General features: G+C 37.1%; 4 protein-coding genes across 6 annotated transcripts; 2 read left to right on the forward strand and 2 right to left on the reverse strand.

The window, feature by feature from the left end:
- Nucleotides 1-517: 517 nt before the first annotated feature.
- LOC106671888 (ejaculatory bulb-specific protein 3-like) lies at nt 518-2,450 on the reverse strand. Its single transcript, XM_014402849.1, has 2 exons — nt 2,141-2,450; nt 518-793 (listed from the first exon to the last, which is right to left on the reverse strand). Exons 1-2 carry the CDS (start codon nt 2,313-2,315, stop codon nt 591-593), a joined length of 378 nt encoding a protein of 125 aa, XP_014258335.1. The 5' UTR covers nt 2,316-2,450; the 3' UTR covers nt 518-590.
- Nucleotides 2,451-6,985: 4,535 nt separating this feature from the next.
- Nucleotides 6,986-8,634, forward strand: LOC106671885 (ejaculatory bulb-specific protein 3-like). Its single transcript, XM_014402844.1, has 2 exons — nt 6,986-7,286; nt 8,367-8,634. The coding sequence occupies exons 1-2, from the start codon at nt 7,034-7,036 to the stop codon at nt 8,558-8,560; spliced, it is 447 nt and encodes a 148-aa protein (XP_014258330.1). The 5' UTR covers nt 6,986-7,033; the 3' UTR covers nt 8,561-8,634.
- Nucleotides 8,635-10,033: 1,399 nt separating this feature from the next.
- Nucleotides 10,034-13,278, forward strand: LOC106671883 (cytochrome c-type heme lyase). 3 transcript variants are annotated; one of them, XM_014402842.2, is made up of 5 exons: nt 10,034-10,197; nt 11,242-11,373; nt 11,453-11,500; nt 11,581-11,945; nt 12,882-13,278. In XM_014402842.2, exons 2-5 carry the CDS (start codon nt 11,242-11,244, stop codon nt 13,138-13,140), a joined length of 804 nt encoding a protein of 267 aa, XP_014258328.1. In that variant the 5' UTR covers nt 10,034-10,197; the 3' UTR covers nt 13,141-13,278. The 3 variants fall into 3 exon arrangements, with proteins under 3 accessions (XP_014258328.1, XP_014258327.1, XP_014258326.1); XM_014402841.2 differs by lacking the exon at nt 10,034-10,197 and adding an exon at nt 10,870-11,161; XM_014402840.2 differs by lacking the exon at nt 10,034-10,197 and adding an exon at nt 10,882-11,173.
- A 342-nt stretch (nt 13,279-13,620) lies between these two features.
- On the reverse strand, nt 13,621-18,372 carry LOC106671884 (uncharacterized protein C31H12.03c). The gene is made up of 6 exons (XM_014402843.2): nt 18,060-18,372; nt 17,701-17,853; nt 17,473-17,634; nt 17,212-17,415; nt 14,200-14,274; nt 13,621-14,123 (listed from the first exon to the last, which is right to left on the reverse strand). The coding sequence occupies exons 1-6, from the start codon at nt 18,105-18,107 to the stop codon at nt 13,926-13,928; spliced, it is 840 nt and encodes a 279-aa protein (XP_014258329.1). The 5' UTR covers nt 18,108-18,372; the 3' UTR covers nt 13,621-13,925.
- Nucleotides 18,373-18,911: the final 539 nt, after the last annotated feature.

An 18,911-nucleotide genomic window follows, 5' to 3' on the forward strand; every position in this document is an offset into this window, starting at 1 on the left:
TTTACCCGTTCACATACCCTCTGCATAAAATGTCCCTTTCCCTTCTTAGTCTCAATCCACAACTCTATTATCCCTAGTACATTTTGCCCCTTCTATTTTCTAACTCCAACAACATTTTTCCCTTACTATCGTTATATCTTTTCCTCGCTAGGATGGGTTTCCCCCATTCCTTCACCAACACTTTTATTCTTTCTTTTCCTTTCTAGGTGATATTTTCATATTCTTCCTCTTTCTTTTGTTACACTCCTTCCACTCTGACCCTTGTCACACCCCCACTACTGTTGTCTTTTCCCTTCTAGGCTATCTTAGAACATCCCCACTTTCATTGTGCCCTTAGAATGAAATATTTCTTTTATACAAATGCATTCAATGTATTTTTCATCATCTTTCGTTCACTATCATGTTCTAAGGTTTCTCGCTGTATTAAAAAAAAAAAAACATAATTATATAATTTTTATTTAATATATATATTTTTTTAGGAGGGAGGAGTTATAAACTTTAAAAAAATCTACATTGATTTTTTTTTGTGGGGAGTGGTTAGGGGTGATTTTTTTATACAATGGTTTCGGTTGTTTTGTCGTCCGTTCGACTTATGACGGGAGCTTGAGACCTCGCTTGGCTGCCTCGGCTTGGTACTTCGCCCTGTAGACGCCGTTCGGGTCGTAGATCTTCTCTAGGGTCTGGAAATCGGCCGGCTTCTTCTCCAAGAGGTATCGCATCACCTTTTCGCTTCCGGCCTTCTGCTTCGGGGTACACTTGGAACAGGCGGTTGTCAGGGCGTCCGGGAGTGCGGCTGTTAATTTAAAAAAATGAATAAATAAATAATTTTTATTCATAATGATCAATTTTGAATTTCATCCCCCCTCTACATACAGTCACACACCAACTCTATTCCCTTTTTTACTACATTTATGTCCCTTCCCCTTCAATACCCCCACCAGTAAAATTATATCCCCTACTACATTTCTATCCCTTCCCCTTTCAAACCTCCACCAATTCAATTTTATCCCCCACTACATTTCTGTCCCTTCCTCTTTCAAACCTCCACCAGCTAAACTATACCCCCTACTACATTTCTGTCCCCTTTCAAACTTCCACCACTTCAATTATATACCCTACTACATTTCTCTCCCTTCCCCTTTCACACTCCCACTCCTACTCTATCCCTTAACAGATTTATGTCCTTTTCCGTTTTAATACCTTCCACTCATGCATTTCGGTCCTTCCCCCCTTTTTACTCTCGCTTCATCCTTCACATCATTTAGCTCTCATCCCCTTTCCTACTCTATCACTTACTACATTTGCCCCTTTCCCTTTATTACTCCCACTCCAACTCTATTCCCCTGTACTACTACATTAACATCCCTTCCCCTTCAATACCCCCACTACTAAATTATATCCCCTACTATATTTCTGTCCCATTTTCTTTCATACTCCCTTAATAGATTTAGGCCCTTTTCCGTTTTATACCTTCTACTCCTACTTTCGGTCCTTTACCCCTTTTTTTACTCTCACTCCATCCTTCACAACATTTAGCTCTCTTCTCCTTTCGTACTCCCCATTCCAACTCTCTCTTCCTTCAAGAGTCCTTCAACCATTACTATTTTGTCCTTGTTCATCAAATGCTACCAACATATTTTTCCAATGCTACATACGAACGAGATTCACTCGTATCTCATTCATTAGTATGAGTACCATGAGCAATGTCAATGTGTAAACATGTATGCAGATTTTGAAGGCTAAACCGTACATCAAAAGCGTTTAATGTATATTAATAATAGAAGAACCGATTAAGATTGTGTATTTGAGTATGTTTGACTGGGTCTCGCTTCTACTCCCGGAGCGGGCGTCCTTCAGGACCGGTCCCAGTATCTCCTATTCGTCGAAGACTCGTTTAAAAAAACTTGTAGGGAGATAAGTCGTAGTTGACGAGATTTTATTAGTTTTGTTTGTGGGAAATGTGGGAGGATTGCGGGCCAATTAACCTTGGTTTTTGCCATCATCTCAACATCCAAAGTACGATAAAATCTCAATTATTCCCCAAGGTGGGGAGGGAGAAATGGGAAAAAAACCTATTTGGAATTTTATGTTTTTCTATTTCTTTTTTTATTGAATTGTAAATTTGCCATATTTAATTTACCTTTGAGCTCTTTTCCGTCGGGCGTGCAATTGCCCCTGTTGGCGAGGCAGTCGAAGTACTTCTTGTATAGCCTCTGGTTGCCGAGTATCTCGTCGAGGTCGATGTTGTCGTACTTGGTCGTGTATGCTGCGACCAGGCCGATGAGGAGGAGGCCGGGAAAAATAGTCTTGTACATCGTCTTGGACTCAGTAAGACTGACTTGGGAGATGGATGAGGGACGGCTTTTTATACTTGTCGCGACGGTGGGGGCCGAGCTGGTCCGGAACCGGGGAAAACTCAGAAATTAACCCGCGGAATGGGATGTGAGAGCTTTTGACGCACTTGGGGTTTAATATCCCCCTGGCGGGGGGGGGGGAGCCCGGTCGACATCTTTTTAGGGGTTCAAGGAACTCGTCCCGGGTTCTGCCTACAACCTCTAGGGGTTGGTCGTTGGTTTCGGATTCAGCGGAAATCTAGGTATATCTTCTTATCTTAGGTTGATGGGAGGTTGTGAGATCAAAAATCTTTTGGGTTACATATATATTGTAATAATGCGAATAAGTTTTTGGTGTGGGATATACATTTCTGGCTTTCATATGCATGTTTTACAGCTGAAAAAAAGCATAGGTTTTCCAGGGTTCCATATACATTTATAGATGAAACATAAGTTTAGGGATTGAATTTATGTGTCAAGGATGCGTATAAGTTGTAAGAATGCATATAAATTTTGGGTGTTCGTTAATTGAGCTTTAAGGATGCATATAAGTTGAAGGAATGCATATACATTTTGGTTAGTTATTTTTGCTTTAAGGGTGCATATAAATTTTGGGTTTTCATTAATTGTACTTTAAGGATGCATATAAATTGAAGGAATGCATATAAGTTTTGATTTTTTGTTCATTTTTCTTTACAGATACATGTAAGTTGAAGGAATGCATATGGGTTTTGTTTGTTAGTTCATTTTGCTGTAAGGGTGCACATAAGTTGAAGGAACGTATATGGGTTTTGGATTTTCGTTAATTTTTCTTTAAGGATACATATAAGTTGAAGGAATGCATATGGGTTTTGAGTTTTCGCTAATTTTGCTTTAAGGATGAATATAAGTGGACAGCATGCATATGGGTTTTGGGTTTTCGCTAATTTTGCTTTAAGGATGAATATAAGTGACAGCATACATATAAGTTCTGTTTTTACTTAATTTTGTTTTAAGGATGCAAATAAGTTTTGGGTTTTAGTTAATTTTGCTGTCAGTGGAAGGAATGCATATAGGTTTTGGGTTTTCGTTAATTTTGCATTAAGTATTATATATGTATATAAAGTGGAAGGTTTATGGGCCGACAAACAGCTGAGGTCATCGCCGGCCCTCCGCATGTATTCCTTCTCTTTCCTGTCTTTCTCGCGTATTTTGTATTGAACTGCAGCCATTTGAGCATCTCGATCTGGTTTTCAATAATTTTGTTTTTAAGATGCTTCTTCTTGGGGGGGGGGGGACAAATACTTTTAGAGGCTGCATTAAGTTATGGGCTTTCTAATTTTGTTTTGAAGATTTTTTTTTGGGGGGGGAATACGTTTTGAGGCTGCATATAAGATTTTGTTTTTGTTAATTTTTTTTCAGATACATGTAAGTTGTAGATATGCATATAAATTACGGGTTTTCTAATTTTGTTTTGAAGATGCTTTTTTTTTTTTTGGGGGGGGGGGGCTNTTAATTTTGTTTCGAAGATGCATATAAGTTTTGAGATATACATGGCATATAAATATGTTATTTTGGAGATATATGTGGGTTTTTTTTTGGGGAGGGTGTTACGTTTTGAGGGTCCATATAAGTTTTGGGTTTTCGTTAATTTTTTTTGCAGATATATGTACGTTGTACTATGTATGTGTACGATGCATATAAGTTTTGAGATATACATGGCATATAAATATGTTATTTTGGAGATATATGTGGGTTTTTTTTTGGGGAGGGTGTTACGTTTTGAGGGTTTATATAAGTTTTGGGTTTTCGTTAATTTTTTTTTGCAGATACATGTACGTTGTACACATACATATAAGTTATGGGTTTTCTAATTTTGTTTTGAAGACGCATATAAATTTTGGGGGGATACGTTTTGAGGTTGCATATAAGTTTTGAGTTTTAGTTAATTTTGTTTTGAGATTGTCATATGAGTAAATGATCTCGACGGTCGAGAACCTTTCCTCAGGTTGGAGTCTTGAGGGTTGAGAACGCTTAACTTTCTTAAAAGCGAAGCCATGCGGACCCAAGGTTTTTTTTTGTGGGTTGTCCGTTGTCGGTCAGATTTATCACGGTTGTGCGACGATCTGGGCGTTTTCCCGGTGACTGTTTCACTCGCCTTGACTCGGTTTTTTTCCCCAGATATGAAACCGCTCTGACGCCAGATAGAAAAACGGGCCAATTAAACCGCACGGCAGACCGAAGAAGATGAAGAAGAAAAAAAGACAATTAGAAACAAAACAAACAAAATATAAAAATAAAAAAGAGAAGAAAAACCTCGACCGCCTCGTAAACAAATCAATTTTCCCCTTCTCCCCCGCCCACTCATCTGTATGCACCGCTCTCATGAAAACAGAAATAAACAAAGTGGAGAAGAATGGGAAGGAAGTGAAGAATTGAAAAGCGCTTCTTCGCCCTTGGGACGTCTCACGGCTCCTTGACCCGAGCCAACCAGGGAGACGACAAACAAATTAAAATAAAGAATCCAACCCAGGATCGACAGGGTCCCGATACAAAATCTATTCAACAGGGGATAAACATTCAAAGCGTGTCCAGCGTTGACCTACTACTCCACCTCCTTACAAACAACCCCTATTAAAATAACACGCAACACCGATACAACTGACACGCCCCCCTCCAGAAATCTCCCACAATCGTATGAGTGACGTGTGCAACCCCTAGAGAGACATCAACCACCTCTCTTAGAACTACCCCTATGGGAGTGACAACAATCCTAAAGGAGGGAGTACGCACATGAATGACAAACTACCCCTGTAAAAGGAAGGCTCCTCCCCCCCCCAAAAAAAAACCTATAAGTGGTCACACCTTATGTAACATACAACCCCTAGAGAGACATCAACCACCCTTCTTTGAACTGACCCCTATAGGAGTGACGACAATCCTGTAGGAGCGAGAACTCATGTGAATGAGAAATGATCCCTGGAAAAAAAGGGGGTGACAATTTCACATGTATGATTAACCACCGCTGTAAAAGTGATAACCAACCCACCTAGAACTAACAAACAACACCCTCAAAGAGTGATAATACTAAAGAGAGAACTACCTAACGAGCGATAACGTGCCATGACATAATACCACTCAATATGTGACAATCGCTCATCCTAAAAGTAACTAACAACACTTATAGGACACACAAAACACACCACTCTCCTAGAAGTTTCGAACATCCTCTATCGGTGCGAAACTTCGCATTAATGATAAACAACTCCTGAAAAAGTGAAAACCAATCCTATAGGAGTGAAAACAACTTCTTTAGATGTTGCAACTAATTTTCAGTAACAAACAACCCTAATAGGAATGACAACAACCCCTCACAAGGGGCAACACTCCCTAGACGTAAAAACAACCCCTACAGTAGTGGGGTGAAGGCAAATATGTGTTACAAACAATTTGCCTTAGTATGACCGACAAAAAACCCCTATAGAAATGGCAACAACCCATTTAATCAAATTGACCATCACCCTCTTTTAGAAGTGAGATCCAATGAAAAACCATCCCTGTAGAAGTCACAACCCTCCTAGGAGTGAAATACAACCCCTGCAAGTATAACAAACCACCTACAATCATACGAGCAACGACCATTTTTATCAATATAATAACCACCCCTTCCTAGAGGTTCCAAACAACTCGTATAGGATATAGACAAATCACACCACCTTAACATTCTTGACCAACTACCCATATAAAAGTGACAACCCCTCCTAGCGGTTCCAAACAACCCCTGTAGGATAGACAAGCCACACCACCCTAACATGAATGGCCAACTACCCCTATAAAAGGTACAACAACCCCTGTAAAAGTGATAACGTAATACAGGCTGAATTAAATGTACAAAGGGTAAACAAACATTACAAAAACAACTTATTTTGTCGATTTATTTTTGTTTGTTAATTTTTTTTAAATTCTCGATTAATTTCAATTGTGCAAGCCCGACAAGTTTTTTCGTCGTTCTTTTAATCGTCTTCCTGGCTCTATAATTGAACTTTAATCGCCTCTGAGATTGAGATAAACGAAGGAAGAAGATGAGAGAGGGTTTATCGTTTCTTTACTATCACCTCAATTAATTCCAATCGTCAGAAACCGGGGAGAGGTCGTTGGTCCGCCCGGCTTCGCTTTTATTTTAACTAAGGGAGGATCCGACATAAGGTCTAAGGCAGAGAGCATGAAGATTCGCGATGTACCGTTCTGACAGGGAAGTTACGACTAACTAGAAAAGAGAAGGGTATTTTCCACTGGCCGAGGCCGTTCCCCCTTCCGGCCCGAGGGGATTTTCCCCAGCATAATCCACGAAAAAGGCATCGCAACGATCCGGTCGTCCTTAGAAATATCAAGCATTTAATAAACACGCGAATAAAAAAGCCGTTGACGTAGTTCAGATCCGAGAAATCGACCAAGAAATGGAAATTTTGTTTTTTCAATATTCGAATCCGAAGAGGTTGGGTATTTAAAGACAGTTTATACCCAGCGAGACCAATCGGACCCAAATGACTTCTATTTACCTGTCGGGTCTTGACCTCCGCGCCTTCTTGGAAATTTTCAATTCTAACGATCGCGTCTTAATTTCCATTGACGCAGATGTCCAGAAAAAGAGGAGAGAGAGAGAGAGGGACGAAAGGCAAAACAAAAAGCGGCCCGAAACCAGTTTTTCCGGTGGTGGGTGGATGTGGATAAAAGCCTCGACGCTCATCCCCCAACTGCACAGTCGCACCTGCACCATAGACGGACACACAAATAAAAAAACAATGAAGACCTTCATCGCTATAGCTCTCTTCGTCGGCCTGGTCGCAGCATACACGACCAAATATGACAACGTCGACCTCGATGAGATACTCGGTAACCAGAGGCTCTACAAGAAGTACTTCGACTGCCTCGTCAACAAGGGCAAGTGCACCCCGGACGGCAAAGAGCTCAAAGGTGACCTTAAATATCCGTACATAAAACACGCATAAACATTCATATTAAATGGGTTGAGATAGGAAGTTAGTGTCCGAATGGATCGAGGTCACGATAGCTCAAGTGGTAGAGCAGCGGCGTGTCTAGCCGAAGATCGTGGATTCGAATCCCGCTCGTGCTATTGACTTTTTTATCTCAACTAAAAACCTTAATTAATTGTAAGATATTAATTGGTCAAGCGGACTACGAAATTAGTGAATTTAATTCACATTAAACTAGGACTTTAAACTTACAAATTAAATCAATAGCAAAAATAACCTATAACAATCTCATCTTCTTTTAAACAACGATATTTAATCAGTATTTTAATATTAAAACAGAAAATTAATTATAATTCAATTTTAAACAGTTTTTTATCCACTAAACGATTTTGTAGTCCATTAAACGATTTTGTAGTCGATTATGATTAAAATCAATTCAACTGGGTTCTATATGATCGATTTATAACGATTATTCATTCATAATTGGTTGTGACGAGTATCGATCATATTTCATGTAATAGGATATGTTGGGTTTAAGGATCGATTCATAATCTATTGTTTTGAAGATCGATTCATAATCGATTGTGTTGATGATAGATTAATAATCGAGAAGGATCGATTTATGTTCGATTGCATACTATATGGTCGGTTTAAGGATAGATTCATGATCGATTGAGACGAGGATGAAATCATACTAGATTGCGTAATAGATCAATTTAAGAATCAATTCGTAATAGATCGTGTTGACGATCGCTTCATAATCGATCGCGTTTTGAGGATCGATTAATATCGATTGTGTTGATGATCGATTGATCATAGATTGCGTACGATAGGATCTGTTTAATAATCGATTCATAATTGATTGTGATCAGAGCAGATTCATGCTCGATTCAATATAGACCCGATTCAAAATCGAATCTCGATAGATGCGATTTTCGATCAACTAGAGGATCTTATTTGGATAGAATCAATTCACTATCGACGGTGAATCTCTACTTTGAATCTTTCCCTCCTTTTCCCATTTTGTTTTTGGTTTAACTTTAAACTAAATTTTAAACAGATGCCATCCCCGACGCATTGGCCACCGCCTGTTCCAAGTGCAACGAAAAGCAGAAAGCCGGGAGCGAAAAGGTGATCAGGCACATGATGAAGAACCACCCGGCCGACTACGACGCACTCGAGAAGCTCTACGACCCGTCCGGAACCTACCGCAAGAAGTACCAAGCCGAGGCGAAAAAGCTCGGACTCCACTGAACAACACACGGCCAAATATCATTACAGAATTTTTTTAGATGTACAATGTAAATAAATAAAAAGAGTTATGTGTATTACATTTTTTCCTTAGTGGTATGATGAGAAACCACGTAATTTCCTTTTTATTTATTGTGTCGTGTTTGAAAGTTTAAAAGGCACACTATTTTTGAAAAGAAAAAAATTTAATGGACGAAGTCTAATCTGGGAACAACTGATTCACCAACAATCACTACCCTAAATACATAGTCAGCAACTACAACTCAACACTAACACCATCCACTATCACTAATAACACGACGTCAATTCTATCAAACAAACCAACATGTCCATTCCATTCGTTCACGGCCTATCACACAAATTGAACACAATTTTTTTCCTGATAACTTTAAAATAGCCTTCAAAAACTACGAAACTATTCACACCCTTTTTTCCAAAATTAAAGATCCACCAGAAACAAATAAGTCTGATTTAATTTACAAAATAAATTGTATAAATTGTCCGACAACTTACGTCAGAATTACATCCCAATATGGATAAGAGGGTGATTGCAACAAACCTAAACAAAATCCTACAGCACTGGCTACCTACCATTTTGAACACCAACACAACTTCGATTTCAACAATCCAGAAATATAAAACACAGAAAAAATAAACATAAATGTAACTTTTTAGAAATGGTTTACGTCAACAGAGACAAACACATCAATTACAAAACGGACACATGTAAATTCAGCCGCAGCTATGCTAATATCATAAATCAAATTCGATATCAGTAACACACAAAACATATAAAACGATCATTACACTCCACACATCTAACAATTCTAAACACAACACACAACAATGACACATCTAGAAAACACACACTTTGTATCAATACAAATAATTTGATTAAATCTAAAATATCTACTTTGTGTAAATCAATGAATTTGGATGCAAACCGAAGATTGAAAAAAGAAAAACGAAGATAAGAAGAAGCAAAAGGAGAAAGGAAGAGCCAAAAAAGAAAGTTTTGTTTTATGCGTTTATTTAAAGCACTGGAGTCAGATTATTTTATTATTTTTATTGTAAAATCAGAATAGACAGTGAGCTCAGTTTAATTTTTATAGGGTCATTTTTAATTGTCAATTTTTTTCCAATTTTGTGTTATTGGCAAGGTTTTATTATCTATTTGTAATAATTTTTTCTTTTTTTTAAAGGCAGTTAACCATTATTTGACCACCAGTTCTTTTTTTCTTTTAAATTATTTCTTTCAGTTTTAAACCTATTTCAGCATTGTGGAATCGACGAGAGATGATTAATGCCATAAAAGAAAATGTTTTTCTAAACTTACACAAGACCGCATCTCACGATCTCCAAATAATTATTAATCAACAGTAACGAAATATAAGATTCACCGATTTGACTCGGGACTGTGACGTCATCGATCACATATACTGCATGAATTTGAGAAGGTAGCCAATAGGTTATTACAAGGTTACTCCGTCTTAAAACGTACCTCTGGGAATAAAAGTACAGAGGAGGCCGATTTACGCTCAACCTTCGACATCGTGAATATTTTAAAGCAAAAAAAAAAAAAAAGAAATCAAGTCTGAATCGACAGAAATACACACTGATTAAAAACGAGCTTATAAAAGGTATTTTTTTTACAGTTTTTTTTGTTTTTCATTCATTTGTAGTGTTCTGTTTAAGTGGATGAGTCTTCTTTTATAGTTATTTCTTGGATGGAAAATAAGGTTGATGGGTTTTATTGTGCCTATTTTGGGTTTTTATATTGTATCGGTGACTGTGCGCTGGATTGTGGGTTCGAAACTTGTCAGTAGATGTTCCGGTGAATTGGGATTCTTATACGGTACTGTCAGTTTTGACAATATGGCGACAATTTACTTTTTTGTTGTTGGTTCGGCTTTTGTACCATACTGGTGGTTGTGCTATGGAGTGGAAGCTCACAGGGGTATTTGTTTTCTGCAATATCTCACTGGCATTCTCAACATAACACGCAAGAACGGCACACTTACGCAGAAAACAAACACTTTGAAGGAGTAGAAATACTTTGATTGAAGAAAAAAATATACTTTTTTGCATTGTATAAATTCACTTTTTTCCTCATCCTACATGCATTTGTTAAATTTAAACAATGTTTGTAAATCCCAGACCCTAAAGATGATCTCAATAAAGATCGAAATGTTGGCACGATAAAGAAAATGTTTTTCTGAAACCTACATCACACCAGACCTCATCTCACGATTTCTGAATAATTATCGACTAACGGTCACTAATGACCACACAAAAAATAATATTAAAACATATGCTAATTATTTTTCAGTTTAACAAAACAACATACATTTTATATTTTTTTAAATTTTTTGTGTTTTCAAAAATGAGGACAAAATTTGTTTCATGATACAACAGGACATCATTTAGGTTGGACAGGGAATTTTTTTTTTATGGTTCATCGCTGGATTTATATAGCAAGTAGCTAGTCTCATGGGCAATACAGTGTCAGCAGCTCAGGTGGCTGCCGGTCAGATTGTCGGAGCGCATGCCACCATCTCGTTCCCGGAGAACAACGGCTTTAAACGGCTGTACCCAGTGGATGGCGTAAGAGCGCCAGTGCGCGACGGCCGTCCCGCGATGCTTCGACCCAAAGTTCATATTTTTTTGGTTTTTCTCGTTTACAGATGGGCAACACGGTGGCCGCCGCTCAGTTCGCCGCTGGGCAGATTGTCGGATCGGGGCCCAACGTTTACTCAGATGGTGCCACGTCGAAGCAGGTTACGGCTTACATCCCTAAAGAGTGTCCAATGCATTATGTAAGAGAAGTGAAAATTATCGTTTTAACATCATTTTAACCTTATTAACAAATTTTTTATTCAATAATTAAAACAACAGAGTTCTGCCGGAGCATGTTCAGGGAACGAAATCAACCCTCTAAACATGGTAATACTTTGGTAAAAAAAAATCTTTAAATAAACAGAAAAATATTTTTAAAAAAAAATTGAAACTTACTGGGTAAATAGATGCCAGCACCAAATCAGATGCCATCCCCTGACCAGCCGTTTCCTCTTTCGACCGAACGCCAGGTCTCGAACATACCGAAGGCCGTGAAGCAGGATGAAAAGGACACACACTGGGTCTACCCGTCGGCGCAGATGTTCTGGAACGCGATGCTACGCAAAGGCTGGCGTTGGCGTGATGACCAGCTCTCGCAGAAGGACATGGATGACATAATAAAGATACACAATGCGAACAATGAGCATGCCTGGCTCGAGGTGCTCAAGTGGGAGGCGCTACACGCCGATGAGTGCCTAGAACCCAAACTGAAGAGCTTTGGAGGGAAGGCAGCTGACTACTCACCAAGGGCGAGGATGCGCCAACTTCTTGGGTGAGACATTTGATTCATAAAATTCTATATTTTTATGAGGCCTTGTGAATTGTCAAGGAAAAATTTTTTTTTATCGATGTATATAAAGAAACATTAACTGTAAAACTTAATACTGCTAGTAATTGTTCATTTTGGTCAAGTTAAAACCATAAAGAAGTTATCCAGTGCCAACGTATCTATTTTAGGCCAAGGGTTGTGATCTTAATTGGAATCATAAGGAGGTTATCCAATGCCCACTGGATCAGCCTGAGTGTATTTATTTACTCGCTGATTCGGTTCAGGTCGTAAAATAATAAGCGATTTATTTATTATTCGGACTATAAATGAGAAAAGAAAGTCATGAGGCTCTATGCCCTTGAAATCATTGTCTTCTCCAGGATCTTGGTTATCTGAAATTAGTGATTTTATAAATAACAAACAAAGCACCACTTATGAAAGTTTCCTTAGTTTATACTTCAACTATTTCGTTCTCTGATTGACTTCTAGCTTTCCTCTAGAATGTATATGAAGAAAAGTTATATTTAAAGACAACAGTAAATATTCTTCCTGGTCAGCGTAGAATGTGAACCATAAGGTTTTCCAATGCTAGCTGGATCAGACTAACAGCATATTCATTACGAGTGGTTGTATATGTCGACATACGTAAAATAATAAATAATTTATTAAAATTTTGATCAATAATTAAGAAAAAAGGTGCAAAGTAATTTAATTTGGTATACCACGAAAAGTTCAGGGCCGAAATGTGTCTCAATCAAATTTTCCTTGGACTGTATTGGCCTCCTTGTTACCCTTGGCTATATGTGCACTCATACCCAAACGAGCACTCTTTTTTAATCTTTTTCGCAAGCAATTGATCTTTTTAATTTTATTTGAATTTTATAATTAATGTGAGACATCAGCTTCGATTTTATTTATTGTCCAGCCATGTTATTCCAGGTACGAGCTCCCGTTCGACAGGCACGACTGGATTGTCGACAGGAACGGGAAGGAGGTGCGGTACGTGATTGACTACTACGACTCGGGGAGTGTCGGCCCGGATCACAGGTTCGCGATAATCGATGTCCGCCCAGCCATGGACAGCTGGGAGAACGTCTGGGACAGGATGCGAGTCGCTTACATGAGGTGGCGGTACGAGTTGGAGGACCGGCTTTCGGCGATCAAGGGCGCCAAAGACGATGACGAGAAGGAGAAGTGAGATATAGTGAGAGAGAGAGATAGGGAGGAGGGGTAGAGAGAAAGAGAGAGAGAAAAAAAACAGAGCGAGAGCCTAGTCCTTAGATTATTGTTATTATTTAATATAAAAAAATTAAATTTTGAAAGGAAATTAAATTTATAAAAAAAAAAAAAAAAAAAAAAAAAAAAACCAAAGGCCTTCAAAAAAATAGAAAAATTTAGAATTTTAAAAAAAGGAAAACAAGAAAAAAAAAATCCATCGACAGTCTTGACAAAACTGTGTTCATACAAACAAAATGTAATTTGTTTTCAAAAAGTAAAACAATTGTTTTTTTTATTTAATAATAATTTTTGTCTTTCATTATTTACTGATAATTAATAATTATCATTTTCTCTCTCTTCGCTGTAAAAAAAAAAGCCTTTCAAGCCTTATATGTAAGTATAATTAATACATAATATTTATTTATATAAGAACGATGACATTCTAATCAAATGGAAAATATAAAAAAGAAAAATTTATATAAAAAAAGGGCTTTGTGGTAATGCAGCATTAATACAATGTACAAGCGTATACAACAAAGCAGAAAATGCGGGGAGTTGAAAAGAAAAGAAAAATTTACACACAAATGAAAAGATTAATTAAAGAAAAACCTTCGATTTTGTACAATAAAAAAAAAAAAAAAATCAATGGGTACTACAAATTCGAGGGCAAACACACAAAAAGAAAACAAAAACAAATATAAAACGTTCTCTTTTTTTCTCTTTCTAAAAAAAAAATAAAAAAAAAAAATTGTCGGGTACGTTCGGTTAGACGGTGATCTTGAACCGTTGCGCTCTTAGGCGCTTCCTCTCTTCAGACGAAATGGCACCGTCGACCTGGACAGGCGTGCTGACTGTAACAGCTTCAGCTGTCGCCAATGTAGTCGTAGTTGGCTTTGTGTCGGTGGAGGCGGGCGTCTGGGAGAACCTCATCTTCCTAGCCTGCAGCTTTTCAAGATGCTGCCTCTGCCGAACGGATTAAAATATTTTTATTATAAATCAAACGTACAAAAAGAAGAGAAAAAAATCCTAAATGGTGTACCTTTGCTTCTACAGGGCTCAGTATGCCAAAACGCTCAGCTCGCCTTTTGAGAACGTCACTTGTTGGTGTGGTTGCCTGGAAAAAAAAAGTTAGGAACAATTCTTGAGTCGATTCACTCAGTGAGTTGGGTCAGACCATCACTGAGCTGGCGGAGACACAAGTCAATTTACATGGTGAGTCAGGTCAGATTGTAAGTGAGTGAATTAGTCAAGAGTAAATTCACTCAGTGAGTTGGGTCAGACCATCAGTGAGCCAAGAAGTCACAGTGTCGATTCAATCGATGTGTCAGGTCTAACAAGACTTCTTCAAAGATAGAATCAATTCTTCAGTCAATGAATTACTGGGCTTTTTCTTTTTCATTAATTCAGTCAATAAAACAACTTTTTAAAGTGAAAAATCGATTGCATGATTAGCTGCTTAATATCAATTCATATCAATGAATACGAACTAGTACGTAAGTAAATAATCTAAAACTGCAGCTAGTCATTTCTTCATTAAACAAGTTAACGAGTTAAGTCAACTAGTAGTGAGTCAATACATCAGCCCAAGAGTTAACGAATTGGTAAGTCAAAAGACAGATTTTTCACCTCGCCAAAGCAAGTCAATAATTACTGGCTATGTCACAGAGAGTCTATTCTTTCAGTTCATAAGTAAACAAAACGGACTTAAAATGTCATTTTAATTATAATTTGTATTAATGAGTCAATAATTATCAACTGTTACACAATGGTATATAACAGAAAGTTAATCCTTCAGTCTCAGTAAGTCTGTTCTACAGTGAGTCAATAATTAAAAAAAAAAAAAAAAATTATCACAGTACATTACAATAAATTCATCTCACGTTAAGCTTATATATATTAACTTCACATAGGTTCAATTCTTTAGTCAATAAATCACTCGCATTTTCTCAAGAGATCTGCTACATTCGTCATTCAATTAAACATATAGAAAACAATTCCTTCAAATAAAGAGTCAATAAGTTCAACTATTAACATAATCAGATAATTACAAACTTAATTTTTTATATGCTAATTTTTACGTTGACATTTCTGTATGTCTATCGAGTAAGTCAATAATGCTCATAAAGGGTCAATTCTTAAGTCAACTTGTTTGTAAGTTTACAAAATACACTATTCGATTTTTTTTAATATATTAAACTAGTTATATTTGAAGAATGAAGCAATACTTCAGTAAATAAATTATCGAGTCGATTATATTTGTCGATAAATTGATTATTAGTAAGATCAGATATTCATTATAAATTTTTTCTTCAGTCAATAAATTATTGAGTCAGTTTGTACGTCAATTGTTAGCACGATCGGATATCGTCTCTATGCCAACAGCAAATAATTCTTGTAAAAAGTCAATAATGGTTTGTAACTCTACTTAAACAGCCTTTTAACCTAATACTAGATATTTAAAGAATGAGTCAATTCTTCAAAAAATAATCTGTCTGGTTTGTCAATAAACAGATCATTAGCAGTTCAGATATTCTCTCTACGAATCTCATCCTGTTATAATTACAAGCTTAATTGTTTTATACATTAGTTGTCATGTCAACGCGTCTGGTCTACAAGAGTATGTATGTAGATAGATAATAACCTCGTGTAAATAGTCAATTCTTAAGTCAATAATGGTTTGTAAGTTAACATAATGAGCCATTCAGTTAGTGAGTCAATCCCTAAATCTATTATTGAGCCACTTTGTCAATATGAGAAAATTACAAACTTAATTTTAACGTGCTAATTCTTATGTTGACGTTTCTGTATATCCATTTAGTAAGTCAATAATTCCCACAGAGTCCATACTTAAGTCAATAAGTTACTAGTCTCATTAAATATTCAGTCAATAAAAATAACTGAGTTAGTTTGTAAGTCAATTGTTAGCATGCTCTATGCCAATGGTCAATAATTCTCATAAAATGTCAATAAGTTGACAGGTTTATAAGTTAACATAATGAGGGATTCAGTTAGAGAGTTAATTCCTAAATCAGTTATTGAGCCAGTTTGCTAATTATTAGCAATATCAGATAATAACAAACTTAATTTTTTATTTGTTAATTCTTACATTGACATTTATGAATGTCCATCCTGTAAGTCAATAATTCTCATAAAGAGTCAATTCTTCAGTTAAAAAGTTGGACTAATTTGTAAGTTAACATAATGAGCCATTCAATAATACGTTTATAATTAATTTCAATTAATTAATCTTTATGAAAGGTATTGGTTGAGATAAAAAAGTCAGTGTCACGAGCAAGTTTTGAACCCACGACCTTTAGCTAAATACGCCGCTGCTCCACCAATTGAGCTATCATGAGTTCGATCCACTCGGACACTAACTTCCCAACTCATCTCAACCTCACCCCTCGAATTTTCCCTCCTTTCTGCCATTTTTCAAATGTAGTGTAATCTATTTGATTCTCCGCGACAAATGAAGTCAAGATAGCTCAAGTGGTAGAGCAGCGGCGTATTTAGCCAAAGGTCGTGGGTTCGAATCCCGCTTGTGACACTGATTTTTTTTCCTCAACCAATACCTTTTATAAAGATTAATTAATTTAAAAAATTAATTGGTCAATTGGACCACGAACTGTAATGGATTTCTGGATTAATACTAGTTTCATTCAATAAAAATTATTGAGTTAGTTTGTAAGTCAATTGTTAGCATATTCTTTCTATGCCTATAGTCAATAATTCTCGTAAAAAGCGAATAAGTTCACATAAACAGCATTTCAATTTTTTTTTTTTTAATACTGGCTTTCTAATAAAGTGAGACAATTCTTCAGTCAATAAATTATTAAACCAGTTTGTCAATAAGTCAATTATAGTAAGTTCAGATATTCTCTTTATGAATCTTATCCAGTTATGATTACAAACTTAATTATTTTATACAGTGATTGTCACATCATCAACACGTCCTATCTTGAAAAGCATGTCCAACCAGTAAATCAAAATAATTCTAATGCAGAGTCAATTTTTAAGTCAATCAGTTCCAGCAGTTTCAGGGCGTACTAACCTTCGCCTGTGTCGTGGTAACTATAGAAGTCGTGCTGTCTGCCTGTTTTGTGAGTGTGCTATTCGACGGCTTGGGGCCAAACTTTTCCACCCTCTGGGCCAAGACGTCCGCCGGCACAGCCTTGGCGTTTGATCCGAATCGCTCAGCCCTCGCCTTCTTTCTTGCGGCGTCCGACAGGGCGACATTCTTGAGATTCACCTTAACCTGATGATACAAAAAATTTTTTTATTTATTTTTTTTAAATTAAAGCAATGAGTTTACATGTTTGTCTTCGAGTTCGGTCTTATTGTCCTTGGCAGAGTCTGGCTTGCCGTCGGCAGCCGACTTTGACACATCATCCTGTTTTATATCCTCGGCTGTAAGGTCAGGCGCGTCGCCTAGCTTCTGCGGCGAGTCTTCCAACGGCGTCTCATCCAACTCTCTCTGCAATACAGAAGTACAATCGAAACAGTTAATATAAGACAAATTACGAATAACAAACCAACATACCTCAAGGTCCTCATCAAAATGGTCGCCTACTTCGCTCCCTTCAAGCAGCGCTTCCGCCGCCGCTTCGCTGCTCTGTAGCCTATCGATCAACTCCTGCTTGTTCCCGGCCGTTGACAAACCGCGCGATTTAAGCAACTTCTTTAAATCAGGCACCTAGAAATGAAAATACAAATAGAAAAAATTAATCATTCGAATTAAAAAAAATCTTTAAACCTAAATATAAAATTGAAACCTCCAAAGGAAGAAACCTGAGAAAGAAAAATCAGCCAAATAATACAGTAACGTTGTATTATTCAACATAAATCCACTTAAAACTAATAAATAACAATAAAATAATCAATTATCAAAGTTAAACTCGCCTTCATTTTCGTATAGTCCGTCGACTCTTCCGGCCCGGCGTCGGACATGTCCGCTTGGGTTGTTTTTCCTTTAAGTCAAAGAAACAAGAGAAATCTACCAAAACAGCTCCAATCCACGCTTTTTTCCCCTCCAGTAACAGAAATTAAAAAAGTAATTTCCTCTTCTTTCTTCTGATAACACAAGTCGGTTCACGTCTGTGGATTATCAAAAATATCAACGTTCTTCGAGGCGCAACGATCCCCCTACGGTGTTAAAAGAGGTAACAGCCACCAACGGACTGTTCCCTTATCAAAACCGTGACTCATAGACGGGGAACAAAATGCCCGCCTTTTTTTAAAAACATCTTTTATGTTTTGTCTAAATAAATCATGTTTTCTGCTCATTCTAAGTTGAAAGAAAACAAACGAGAATACTCATTTTTGTAACGTAATGTTTGGAAAAGAAAACAGTACTGTTCACATGGCTCGAGGGTTCGAGTGTTTTGAGTAGAAATGGCCAAAGCAGTTCCCTTTGACGAATAGTCCCTTTTGTCTCAGACTCTCAGTGAGCTTTCTTAATTTACTTCCGGGAATAGTTCGTTTCAACTAGTTCGTTCCTGGAATACATATCATTAATAGATAGCAGTGATTCCTTTTGATGAGTAGTTCAGTTCGAGACAGTTCGTTTTATTGAACTGGGTCGAACGAATCAGGTGCTTCGTTAAAGATTGAGTCTTTCTTTTGGTAAACCAAAGTTACTAGGTACTTCTAAAAACTGCATATCTTTAATAGCAATTGGTCATTGAAAACTGCAATTCACAAAGAACTATAATTAACCAAAATTACAGATAACTAATAGCCATGGTTAATTAA

This window comes from Cimex lectularius, unplaced genomic scaffold (assembly GCF_000648675.2).
Source record: "Cimex lectularius strain Harlan isolate CLEC.00 unplaced genomic scaffold, Clec_2.1 scaffold14, whole genome shotgun sequence".
In the NCBI taxonomy this organism is placed as follows: domain Eukaryota; kingdom Metazoa; phylum Arthropoda; class Insecta; order Hemiptera; family Cimicidae; genus Cimex; species Cimex lectularius.

Excerpts from the sequence above, each read along its gene's own strand:
- LOC106671883 (XM_014402840.2), top strand. The coding sequence starts at position 11,048 with ATGGGCAATACAGTGTCAGCAGCTCAGGTGGCTGCCGGTCAGATTGTC. Across the intron at positions 11,374-11,452 it reads AAGAGTGTCCAATGCATTAT|AGTTCTGCCGGAGCATGTTC; the intron begins GTAAGAGAAGTG and ends TTAAAACAACAG. Across the intron at positions 11,501-11,580 it reads AAATCAACCCTCTAAACATG|ATGCCAGCACCAAATCAGAT; the intron begins GTAATACTTTGG and ends CTGGGTAAATAG.
- LOC106671885 (XM_014402844.1), top strand. The coding sequence starts at position 7,034 with ATGTGGATAAAAGCCTCGACGCTCATCCCCCAACTGCACAGTCGCACC. Across the intron at positions 7,287-8,366 it reads GGACGGCAAAGAGCTCAAAG|ATGCCATCCCCGACGCATTG; the intron begins GTGACCTTAAAT and ends AATTTTAAACAG.
- LOC106671884 (XM_014402843.2), bottom strand. The coding sequence starts at position 18,107 with ATGTCCGACGCCGGGCCGGAAGAGTCGACGGACTATACGAAAATGAAG. Across the intron at positions 17,635-17,700 it reads ATTTTGATGAGGACCTTGAG|AGAGAGTTGGATGAGACGCC; the intron begins GTATGTTGGTTT and ends TCTGTATTGCAG. Across the intron at positions 14,275-17,211 it reads TTACCACGACACAGGCGAAG|GCAACCACACCAACAAGTGA; the intron begins GTTAGTACGCCC and ends TTTTTTTTCCAG.
- LOC106671888 (XM_014402849.1), bottom strand. The coding sequence starts at position 2,315 with ATGTACAAGACTATTTTTCCCGGCCTCCTCCTCATCGGCCTGGTCGCA. Across the intron at positions 794-2,140 it reads CGACGGAAAAGAGCTCAAAG|CCGCACTCCCGGACGCCCTG; the intron begins GTAAATTAAATA and ends TTAAATTAACAG.